At 45.8% G+C, this 12,363-nt stretch overlaps 1 protein-coding gene across 1 annotated transcript in view; it reads left to right on the forward strand.

Moving 5' to 3' along the window:
• PLA2G4A (phospholipase A2 group IVA) overlaps positions 1–12,363 on the forward strand; it is a 2,090,704-nt gene that overhangs the window by 1,993,728 nt on the left and 84,613 nt on the right. Inside the window, exon 18 of the mRNA XM_069641387.1 lies at positions 11,860–12,017. Coding sequence (XP_069497488.1) covers positions 11,860–12,017 — 158 coding nt within the window. The remainder of the gene's footprint in view (positions 1–11,859; positions 12,018–12,363) is intronic.

Genomic DNA, 12,363 nt, shown 5'->3' on the forward strand with positions numbered 1-12,363 from the left:
GTAATAAAAAACACCATTGCCGACTCACTCAGCAGGGAGCTGCGCTCGTGCCACGAGTGGGAACTACGCCAGGACCAGGTGGATCGGCTCTTTCAACGATGGGGCAAACCCCAGATCGACCTGTTTGCGACGGCGACGAACTCCAAGTGCCATAGGTTCGCCAGCAGGTTCGCCCAGCCGAGGAGCATGGGCGATGCTTTCTCATTCCCTTGGGACGGCCTGATCCTGTACGCGTTCCCCCCGTTGCCATTGCTACTCCGTCTCATCAACCAGCTCAAGAGGTCCAGTTGCAAGATGATCCTCGTTGCACCGGCGTGGCCGAGACAGATCTAGTTCCCGGACCTTCTGGACTTGTCAGCCTCCCCACCTATCAAGCTGGCGACGGACGCGGATCTTCTCTCCAGAGAAGGAGGCGCCATTCTCCATCACGACCCGGTGTCGCTGAACTTGCAGGCTTGGCTCCTTCAGCACTAGAGTTTGGAGGATATGATATCCCGGCTGACTGCAGAGAAGTTCTTGCAAAAGCCAGGGCGTCCTCAACTCTCAAATGTTATGGACATAAGTGGAAGAGGTTCTCTGTCTGGTGCCATGCACAGAAGATTAACCCTCTGCGGATTACGGCCCCTCAAGTATTGCCGTACCTGCTGTCGCTGGCCAAAGCTGGACTGGTGCACGCCTCCATCAAAATACATCTGGCTGCCATTTCCCGATACACCAGAACTACAGGACGGGCGTCCTTATGGTCTCATCGCCTGGTGAAGGAATTTATGAAGGGACTATTCCGATCGTTCCCGCCGGTAAAGGCCCCCGCCCCGGCGTGGGAACTCAACGTGGTGCTGACCAGGCTCATTGGTCCCCCATTCGAGCCTATGCACTCGGCGCCGTTGAAGTTTCTGTCGTGGAAGACAGCATTTCTTGTGGCCATCACCTCCGCACGACGAGTGGGAGAGATCCAGGCCCTATCTTGCAAGCCTCCATACTACTTTTCACGACACAAGGGTGGTGCTAAGGACGCACCCCTCCTTCAGGCCCAAGGTGCCATCAGACTTCCACCTCAACGAGCCCTTGGTGTTGCCGCCAGTTTTCTTCCCGTCGCCTTAGTCTCCTGCCGAGAGGACTTTGCACTCGCTGGATGTGGCTAGAGCGCTGAAGTTCTACGAAGAGTTTTCGGAAGACGTCACAGCTGTTTGTGAACTTTGGACCTGTGAATCAAGGGAAGGCTCTCTCAAAGGCTTCCATTTCCAGATGGCTCTCCGGCTGCATCATGCACTGTCACTAGTTGGCAAACCGACCGCTGCCCGGCCGTCCGAGAGCCCATTCGACCAGAGCGATCGCTGCTACCATGGCGTTCCTGTCTGGTGTGCCCCTGCTGGAAATCTGCAGGGCTGCTACGTGGAGGTCGACGCACACCTTCACGAGATTCTACTGCGTCGATCGGGACTCCAGGGAGGAGTCCAGGGTCGGCCAAGCAGTGCTGCGCAACCTGTTTGCTTAAGGTGAGCCTGGTGAGGAGGTAAGAGATGCTTAATGTTGAGTTGTTGTATTGCTTAATGTTGAGCCTGTTGCCACCTCCCGTGGTTGTGCATGTGTATACTGCTATGTATTCTTATATTCATGAGCATTTGAATCCATGCCAGACCCCATGCTGGAGAAGGAACAAGTTACTTACCTGTAACTGTTGTTCTCCAGCATGGGTCTGGCATGGATTCACATGCAAACCCTCCCTCCTTCCCCTCTGCGGCTCTTCACTTGGTCATACTGCCACTTTACGTGCTACCAAATTTGTGGATGGCTGCCAGGGGAGGGGCTTAGGTAGAGGGCAGTCATTGGCTGGGGGCAGTATGACCCAGAGATCAGTGATTGGTTACTACTAAGAAAGAAAGATCAGAAACGAAACTGATACTGATTTTTTCTTTACCGAGGATTCCCGGCCTGACGACGGGGAATATTCATGAGCATGGGAATCCATGCCAGACCCATGCTGGAGAACAACAGTTACAGGTGAGTAACTTGTTCCTTCATGTCTAATGCAGCTATGTTGTGGTGTCTTCAACGACGTCAGCAAAATGGCTTCTTTTTGCGTTTAATCGAGACTGTCACTTGAGGTGTCTTTGGTTATAGGCTGGGGCTCCTCGTCCACACTGAGGTAAATTCATACCACACCTGGTCTGTAGGGCTGGTTGAGGGGATATCTCTCAACATACTTGGCAATTCTTGGTTCATTGGGAATTTGTCCAAAATAGAATGGGTGGTTGCAGTGTTTCCTGGCCTCCTTCCGCGTCATGAATTTTGTAGGAGGGGGATAAGGGGGTGGGCTTCCCCATCCCTCTTCACCTTTCATACTCATGGGCAATCTTCCAGCTCAATCGGCAGTATTCTCTGCTGCCCTTGGCACAAAGGGTAAAGGCCCTTCATCTCTAGCTCCAGTGCTACACATAAACGCAAAAGCATGGGAGGCCCAATGTAAGAAGTCTTACACTAACTCTACCTAGGGAGGTTAACACTGCTACAGTTTTGGCAGGATGTAACATCCTTAATTGGGAGAATCTTGAACGCTTCACCGACATGCTCCTTCAGGGGGCAGCAGACACATTTTCTTTCTGGATTTCAGAGGGTAGAGAACCTGCTATGCAACAGCTTCAAGTGGTCAAAGATGTCACTGACAAAACAGCAAAGGCAGTCACTAGTGCAGTCTGCATGCGTAGGCACGCATATTTGTCTGCCTCTTCGCTTCACCAAGATATCCAGGAAAAAGTGCTCGACCTTCCATTCGATGGCAGAAAACTGTTTGATCCATCCACAGATGAGGTCGTACAGGAATGTAAGGCCAGTGTCACAGCAGCTAAAACCCTTAGCTCAATTTCGGTGAAGCGGCCATATCACCAACATTTTAAATCATTTAAACCACATCGATAAGGTAACAGTAGTTCTGCCACTTCTGTTAAATCTTACTACTCGTCTAAAAAGAGGATATAGAGCGAAGTCTAAGTCGGGACCTCCCCCTTCCTCGAATTCTACTCAAGAGCAAAAGAAGTCTATTTGACTTCCTTTCGGGCATGTACATAACTTCCGCTCCAACTATCATCAAGGAGCATACATCCCTGGTAGCTGGAAGGCTTTCCAACTTCCTCCCTTTTTGGAAAACCATTACTCAAGAGTAATGGGTTCTGAATATTACTCAGCATGGTTACCGCCTTGCTCTTCTGGCTATTCCACCTTTCTCTCCCCCAAAGCTCAAAAATCATCCTGGAGCTCCTGGAAGAGATCCAAAAACTCTGTGTGCTAGGAGCGATAGAGTTGGTTCCTCAACAGGAAGTAGATAAGGGATTTTACTCTCGTTACTTCCTGATCCCAGAGAAATCAGGTGGGATCCTTCCAAATCTGGTCCATTCAGAACTCAACCAATTTCTGTCAATCGAACCTTCCATGTGGTGACCATTCCTCCGATTCGGGCTTCTGGCTTCTCTTCACCCAAACGATTGGCTAGCATCTGTGGTGGCTAGCATCTGTGGATGTACAGGATGTGTATTTTCACATCCCCATCTACAAACACCACCGTCAGTTTCGGAGATTCAATAGCAAGATCTCATTACCAGTTCACAAGTCTTCCCTTCAGGCTACATTCTGCTCCCAGGGTTTTCACAAATGTTCTGGGGTCAGTGGCAGCCAACCTTCGGTTACGGACAGTCCATCTATACCCCTACCTAGACGACTGGCTTCTCAAGGCCAAGTCTCCAGAAGAATTGCTTCAGAAGTTGCAAGTAACATGCCATACTCTGTTCAACCTGGGTTTTTCCATAAATTGACAGAATCCCAGTTCAATCCCTCGCAAAGGAACTAATTCCTAGGAGCAGTTATAGATTATACTATACAGAGAGCCTTTACACCCCTGGAAAGGGTGGAAGCTATTCAACAAACCATCGTAATGTTCAATACCCATCAGACCATAACAGCTTGGTGATTCCAAAGACTCTTGGGCCTTATGACCTCTTGCATGAACCCAGTTCCCTTTGCAAGGCTTCATATGAGAACGGTCCATTGGCATCTTGCTCACAGGCATCTTGCTCACAACTGCAACCAGTTCTCGGATTCCCAGGAAATGAAAATCCAAATTCCAAAACAAGTTCAGGAGTCTCTTCTCTTGTGGAACTCCCCAGAGAACCTGTTAATAGGGTTTCCTTTTTAACCTCCTCCTCTCCAAATAGTCATAACAACAGACTCTTCGGAGTATGGCTGGGGGAGCCCATGGTCTAAGTCTAACGTTTAGGTCGATTTTCCCGTATCAAAAGGTTTGCATGAACCTTTTGTTCTAAAAATGCTACCACCAAAGGTTCGAACACCAAAAGTTCGAACCTTTGGTGGTAGCATTATAAAAAAAAAAACAGGGGCTCTGGGGGTATCCCCCGCATCACCCCGCTCACTATACTTCATGGTATAGTGAGCGGGGGACAACCCTGCAGCCTTCCGTTTAAAAATAAAAAAAAAAAAGAGGAGAAAAGGACCCTGCAGCGCCAGTTCCCGATCACGGAAGTGAAAGGGAACTGGCGCTGCACAAACCCAGCGTGAAGATGAAGGTAAGAAATGGGTTTCTTTATGTTGGCAGTGTAGGTGGGGGTGTGCCGAGGGTGTGGGTGGGGGGAGTGTTATGGGTGTGTTGTGGGAGTGAGTTTGTGTGTGTGTTCGCATGAGAAAGGTTCAAACCTTTGGTAGTTCGCACCTTTCTCATGCAAACGATTTGCCCGCGGTAATTTCAGCTGCGGGCAAATCACTCAGATTCAGTCTAAAAGCTCAGTCTTTGGTCCTCGCTCTGAAATCATATCTTCCCTCACTTCAAGGAAAGGTGATGAAAATTCTAACTGTGTTTGATATCAACAAACGGGGGTGTACTCGCTTACTTCCCCTGTGTCTCCTAGCACAGAGATTGGTTATTAGACCATTGAAAATCACATTTTCTTGTTGGCGTCCCATCTGGAGGGAAAGAAGAACGTCTTTGCAGATAAACTAAGCAGGTTACAGTCTGCTCCACACAAGTGGGAGCTGAAACAGTCAGTAGCACACATGATATTTCAGAAGTGTGGCCATCCGTCAGTAGACCTCTTTGCCAACCAGCACAACTCTCTATGTCCTCAGTTTGCATCAAGGCAAGGTCAGGGTCTTCAATCCCTGGGAGATGCTCTACATCTGGATTGGTTGAATCTAACACTTTATACGTTCCCACCTTTCCATTGATTCACAAAGCATTGCTCAAATTCAAAATGTCACAGAATCTGACAATGATTCTAATAGCCCCGTTCTGTCCTCACCAGATCTGGTTTCCAGGCCTTCTGTCGTTAGCGGGGATTTCCTTATTGGATCTTTCTCCATCGAGAGATCTTTTGACTCAACAGAAAGGGCAGGTCCTTCACCCCTCCCCTCAATTGCTCAACTTGAAGGTTTGGTTCCTAAAAGACTAGCATTTTCCCGCTTACATTTGTCAGAGCAAAACATAGCCATTATATTAGCTTCCAGAAAAGCTTCTACTAAGAAGCAGTACTGTAGCAAATGGTTAGGTTTCTGTCACTGGGCCTTGGACCAAGACCGTAACCCTCTAATTGATTGTGTCCTTCATGTCTTATTTAGTTTCCACTGGTGTCAAAGTTGACAACTGCAAACACTGCTGATCAGCTATAGTTGCTTACCTGAATAGAGAACACAAGTCTTTCGCTCTTTGCAACAAAGCCATTAAAAGGCACTTCGAGGGCCTCTTCTGTTTCCATCCCCCTATTCGTGAACCCCCACCTCAGTGGGATCTCAACGTGGTCTTATCGGCCCTAATACAAAAAACATTCGAGCCTATGGCCTCATGTGAATTTCTAACTTAAAAGGGTATTCTTAGTAGCCATTACTTCGGCTAGAAGAGCTCCAGGCTCTCTCCTCAAAGGAACCATATATTGTGTCCCATAAGGACAAAGTTATCCTACGTACGATCCCCTCCTTTCTACCAAAGGTGTTCTCCAAGTTTCATTTAAACCAGGAGATGTGTCTTCCTATTTTTCTTCCTAGACCGTAAGCTTCTGCAGCCGAAGAAACATTACATAACCTAGATGTTGTAAGACCTTTTAAAATTCTATCTCGAAAGGACCAAACTGTTCAGAAAGGCAGACCAGCTCTTAGTTACTCACGGTGGTCCTTCTCCTGGCAATAGGGCAGCTTAAGCTTCCATTGCTAGATGGGATGGGTTGTCTCCTGTATCTTCAAGGCTTACGACATGAAAGGGCTTGCGACTCCGCAGAGACTTCGGGCTCATTCTACTAGAGCCAAGGAAGCATCTGTAGCCTTTACCAGGCATGTTCCCATTTCAGACATCTGTAAAGTAGCTACCTGTGCTACCCTGCTTGCCTTTTGCAAGCACTATGCTATGGATGCATCTTCTAAAAATTATGCAAACTCGGCCAAGAGTTTCTCCGCAACTTGTTTGCCTGAATCCTGTACATGCTGTCTCCTCCACCGTTACTTATTCTAAGGCTTTTTAGTCTGGTCCCAACCATTTAGGAAGGAGGCAGAGCCAGGACGACAGAGAAATGAAAAATTCCCTTAATGGTGATTCAGTTTCTCTTAGTCCAGGCTCTCCCTCCTTTACAACACAGACCCAGCCATCCCCTACAATATGCATATACTTAAATTATACCGCCATTGGCGGAACCACAGGAACTGGGTGTGGAACGTTGGTGACGTAGGGGTGTGTGGGCATGGCAGGCGGAGGGACGCACGCGTGACGTAGACCCTAACCCTTCCAAAACTCTTAAAGTGACAGCTATATTTTACAGGCAGCTTTTCTGGCCCGCCTGCAAATGCAGGCGTTCCCAACAAGTTGTGAAGGAGGGAGTGCCTGGACTAAGAGAACCCGTATCGCCACAAAGGTCATTTTTCATATATTTCCTAGGGCGACGCTAGTTGCCCTATAGTTAAAGCAAAACCTATCATACACAGGAAATGTGAACATTCTATGTCTAATGGATTTTGAGCCGTATGACAGATCAGCATGACATTCTCCAAAAATGTCCGTCCCAGGATCACCAAAACTGGCACACTCGTGTAAATCTGTGTTACAGTTCAAAAGTTTTATAAAGGGTCCAAAGAAGGGTGTTTTGTTTCACTTTTTGCCATGATTGTCTTTGTTGCTTTGGCGTAAATTTGTCCAGTTTTTTTCTTTTTAAATTTAGCATAGAGTGGGGGGGGGCCTGCACCTAACCAGTTGGTTAGATTTCCCATGTTGCATTGCTTGGACACAAGACTTCCATTTCTGAGAAGCTGCAATTATGCAGATCAAGATTCAGATCTAGATTTGTTTTTGGAAAGCGCCCTACAATGATCAAAAGGGAAGTGAGAAGGGCAGTTTTGAGCTGGGGAGCATGTGGGCAGTGTAGGAGAAGAGGATCTGTGGTGGTTTGGGACCTTGAGATAATGAACATCTTTGTATTTTTTTCAAGCTTTTTGCTGAGACCGAGATCAGAATCACGATTTGTTTTGAGCGGCAAAAGAAAAGAGTAAATACTTTTACAAATATATATTGAGATGTGGCAATCACAGTAATTGCTAGTTAGGCGACAAGGAGTATTTTGAGTTAATTTAGAAAGCAAACCCTGCTTTTATTATAAAAAAAAAGAATTACAGGTATTTCTTTCTATAATTTGTGGGAGGGGGGCATTAGGTAGCTATTATTGTTTGGCAGTGTTGGATTTGCTGTAAATCTTTTGTTTGGTTGATTGCATTAAATAAAGAATGCAACAAGATACGGTAGTGCAATGCATGTTTTCAATAGCTGTTTTCCTTGGACAGGCTGTTCACGTGACAAAAAAGTGAAGATCTCAATTTTCTCGACGATCTCTCCATTACTGCACCTCCATCTTCCTCGTCTCAGTAACCCAATAGTATTCCATGTCATAACACCCAAATCCCTCGTCTCATTACATAATTTTCCTCGTCCCATTACCCAATAATAATCCTTGTCATCCCACATTTCTCTTCCTTGTCCCAGCACCCTAATGGTAATCCATGTCATTACTCCCACGTCCCTCTTCGTCTTAGTACCCAATAATTAATCCATGTTATTACCCCCACCCCACTTGTTTTTGTCCCAGTACACCATTAGTAAGCCATTCTTTTAATGTACAACAACAATATGAAATACTTGATGCACCCCTTGTCCTGTACCTGAAGTACACATATTGATAACAAAGGATATGACATCAGTTATGTCATAAGATGAAAATAAGGCACAATAACAGGTGGTGGGAGATATTTCAGTACAAAATCCTTTAAATTCAGTGAAAAAAGACTTAGCTGAAGTGACATCAAGGAGCCCATTTAATGCAATCAAACCCCTGAAATTCACCAGGTGTTGGAATCTATGCCACCTAAATGGAGGCCTCAATGCACAGCCCCGAGGTACACTGAAGACATCACTGATGACATCACATATACAATCACTTGGGGCATGTCGGGTGCCAGAGTGATGACATTATATGAGAAATCACTTAGGACACCACCTATGATTTCAGTGATCTTACTAGAAGTACCAGCCATGCAGAAGCTTTTATGACTTTATTTGAAGTTATAGAGTCCATTCTATCACAGATTACCATGCCTTTTAGGAAGTTCCAAAAACTATCATCAAGCTTTGTAAATAATGATAGCATAATTACAGAAAGTTGGTCTTGCACGTAGCAACTTACAATGGCAGTAAGTTGCCCGATATATGAAGATATGATGATTTAGGAAACTGTTCCATCTCATGTAAGTTGTATTCTTTGGTGGGCTGGTGCAAAGTCATAATTGCTCTACACAGATGTCTTCTTTGCATAGGGGACTGTTTTTAGAATACAGCGATAACTGCACTAGAGTATCTCATCATGGTAAATGCTCATTCAATACAGAGTAACTTTGCTTTGCAAGACTACCATGGTTGTAAATGGACAATATGTTTAAATGCAAACTACAATCAAGCTTTGCAGTTGAATTCATACTAATATGCAGAAAAATACTTTAAAAATGTTTTACCTTACTTGCACGCGTGATCTGCTGTACCAGTGATGTCATCAGTGATATAATTTGTGATGTCATCAGTGGGTTTAGGGGCTGTGCAATGGGGGTCCCATAGTTAAGTTAGCATAGCTTCTAACGCCTGCTGAATTTCAGGGTTTTGCTGAATTATATCAGCACCTTAACATCACTTCAACTAAAGATTGTTTTCACTGAACTTCAATTCAGGGAAAAAAAACTTTGGTTAATGGGAATCATTTCAGTACATCACTATATTTGTATATCTGTCTGCTGCTCAGTTATTCAAAGGGGCTGCTAAGGCTTTGCAATTACGCCATTGTTAATTGTGCCAGGGGCTTTAGCTAATTATAGTAGTGCTTTCGACTGGTTATCCCGGCGGTTGAACAATTCTAACAGTAGTGTAGCTGAAATGAATGGCAGTGTGATACTCCAGTATGCCAATAGTGTTGCCAAGCTATCTGTGCCACACAGATATAGATATATGTACCTGGTTCCGCTGAAAACCTGTCAGTAGTTTGCCAGTGGTGTCTGGTGGCTTTTTTAAGCGTTGGGCGTACATATTTCCCCTGAATTGACAGGAGTGGGGCGGGGACATTTCCCTTGAGACGTTCTTTTAATAATGGGTCGAAATTGTGCATTTTTACTGAACACATTTTTAAAAAGGTGTCAAATCCATTTCATTTATAGTCGGCACTGAAAAATTCTGATAGATGCCAGGTCACCTACAGTACACAGGGACCATCTGCCTTTACGTTCTGCCTGTGCACAAAGAAAATTATAACCGCTTTCTCAATATATAGCGGCCACTATACAGAACACTTTAATTCACAAAATCATATGGCCCGGTCTTCCCGATGTATTCCAGTGCTGCCCCTTTTTAATGCCGCCTGTTGCAAGACTGGCTGTCCTGCCCCCTTCTATACTGACTTTGAGCAAAGAGAATCTGTATTATTGTGGGAAAAGATGGATTTTCAGCCTTTTCCTAATTGTTCTAAATATGCCAGAGCGGCCACCTTACCCCCAACCTCCTTCATGCTGGTGGTGCAAAGAATACCACGTGGCTTGCATTGCCAATATATGCCAGTGATGTCCCTCTTTAGTGCTGGCTGTGGCCAAAGAACAGAATGACCCACCCCTGCTTTCAACACAATTGTAAACATGTTCACGCTGGCTGAACCCAAAACAAATGGTGGCCTGTCTCAACAATAGAGGCGTGCACTGTGCCTGTAAAATAGGTGCCCACGCTAACGCTATGCATTTACTTTATCGCACTGGTGTTCCTCTCAACCTCCTCCTGTTTTTCTCCCCACATATGCTTGGATGCATAGAGCTACACACGGGCTTATATACGATCCCCACACACTCTGACCCACTTACTTTAATGCACCAGGGAGCAGTCTCCTAGCTCTGGCTTCTCATGGAAACAGGCGGCTCCACACAGAGTCTTGCTGTTGAGGACCATTCGCCTTGTGGATAAGGTTGGGAGACCAGGACTGCCCAGGAGGGGAGTGGTCCAGCACAAGATTACCCCTGTCTCTCCCTGCTTGTGCACAGGCCCGAATGTGCTTCTCTTTCTGACCTTCCTGCAAGCCTGTATGTCTGATAGAAATAGGGACATGGGAGAAGGTTCCTCTAGGTCTTTGGCGCTTCAGCACCCGCAAGCCACCATTTTTTCCCAGTTTGTGGAGCCGATGTTTCACAGGCCAGGAACAATATATACTGTGCATGTGCAATATGGCCGCTGAAAAAGTGACATACTGCTTTATCTGCTATAATGGGCCAGCCACAGTTGAGGTGTTACCTTCACTATATCAATATTTTCCTTGCAAATATGTCTGTTATACCATTGTGTGCAAATGAAATTTACTAGGCGCAGCACTCATTTATGATGACTCAGTGCTGCTCATCTATTGTAGGTTTGTGTTCCGTTATGCCAGTTACTTGTCAAATATGGCAGTGATATCAGTGAAATATTTCAGTGTGGCTCTCATTTATGCAGTGTGTTGCCTAGGTATGCCTGTAGCCTGTATTATTATGCTTATGTGACTCAAGTAAGCTAGTGTGTTGCTTTGTTGTGTCTGTGGTGTCACTCGAGTATGCCACTGTGCTTGCTCAGCTGTGCCAGTAATGCCCAAAAGTTAAATCAGTGTGGGCTGCTCAATAATGGTAGTGGGTCTCTGACGTTCAGTTATGCTAGTGTGTGGCTTAGTTATGCTAATGGCTTGCCTATAATGGCACTGATCCGCATACGCGCTCTCCAGCTATGGTCCACTCCAGCCCGTCCTCGAAACCCCATGTCTTCAGGGGCTAAAGCAGTCTTCTGAAGAGTAGAAGCTTCTCAAGTGAGGAACCCTGTGCATAAGAATTCCGCTTGGGCTAACGGGGGAGAGAGCAATCCGAATTGTAGCCCTTATATCCTGGACTCAACACAGTATGGGGAACTCTGCTTCAGTCGCCAACTTAAGTACATGTAGTGCGGTGAGAGTGGGGGTGTTCAAGGATTATGGGAGAAGGGATTCGGAACAGGGTAAAATGGATCCTGCAATTAGCCCCCAAAGCAGTCCCTAAGAGATAGCGTTGGGTCCTGATTATGCATTAATGGAGTGGTCTACCTCAGACTGCAGGCATCCGGAACTGCGCTCTCTCCGGAGGTTAAAGGCTGGTGGTTTCTGGACCAGCAGCAACACTAGTCTCAGAATTACAGATCCGCTCCAGTCTTTCCGATTCAATTTAAACTGATGGATGCATCCTTTGAATGAGTTACTTTGTGTTTGGCTGTGCTCTCTACTCTAACTGATACTGTGTTCCTTTCTGAAGGAGTCCCGAGGGAAACGCAAGAAGAGAAGGAATTTGCAGATTTTGACATCTTTGATGACCCCGAGTCGCCATTTTCCACCTTCAACTTCCAGTATCCCAATGAGGCGTTCAAAAGGTTGCACGACCTGATGGAGTTCAACACTCTTAATAACATTGATGTACGTATGGGCCTGTGTACAGAATACATGTTTATGCTATACAGTGAAGAAATGCCAAACATGGTACTTTGGAAGCGCTTAGCAAAGATATTTTGCCAGACTTTTTCGTTCTGCAGCTATGGTTAGTTTACACAGTTTTGCATTGCAGCTACAGGGTGTCATTTCAGAAGATCTTTGCTACCCCTTTGTACCCGATATTGTTCTTTATCTGCAGACGATATGATGGGAAACGGGGAGGGGGAATCGGCGATTGTCCTTATTGACTACTTTTGAATGGCTTTATGTTGCTGCTGCAAGTGGGTCATTTGTTGTAGTCTACTAGGGAGCAGACTTGAAATCCATGAAA

This window comes from Ambystoma mexicanum, chromosome 1q (genome assembly GCF_040938575.1).
Source record: "Ambystoma mexicanum isolate Mex_15411 chromosome 1q, UKY_AmexF1_1, whole genome shotgun sequence".
In the NCBI taxonomy this organism is placed as follows: Eukaryota; Metazoa; Chordata; class Amphibia; order Caudata; family Ambystomatidae; genus Ambystoma; species Ambystoma mexicanum.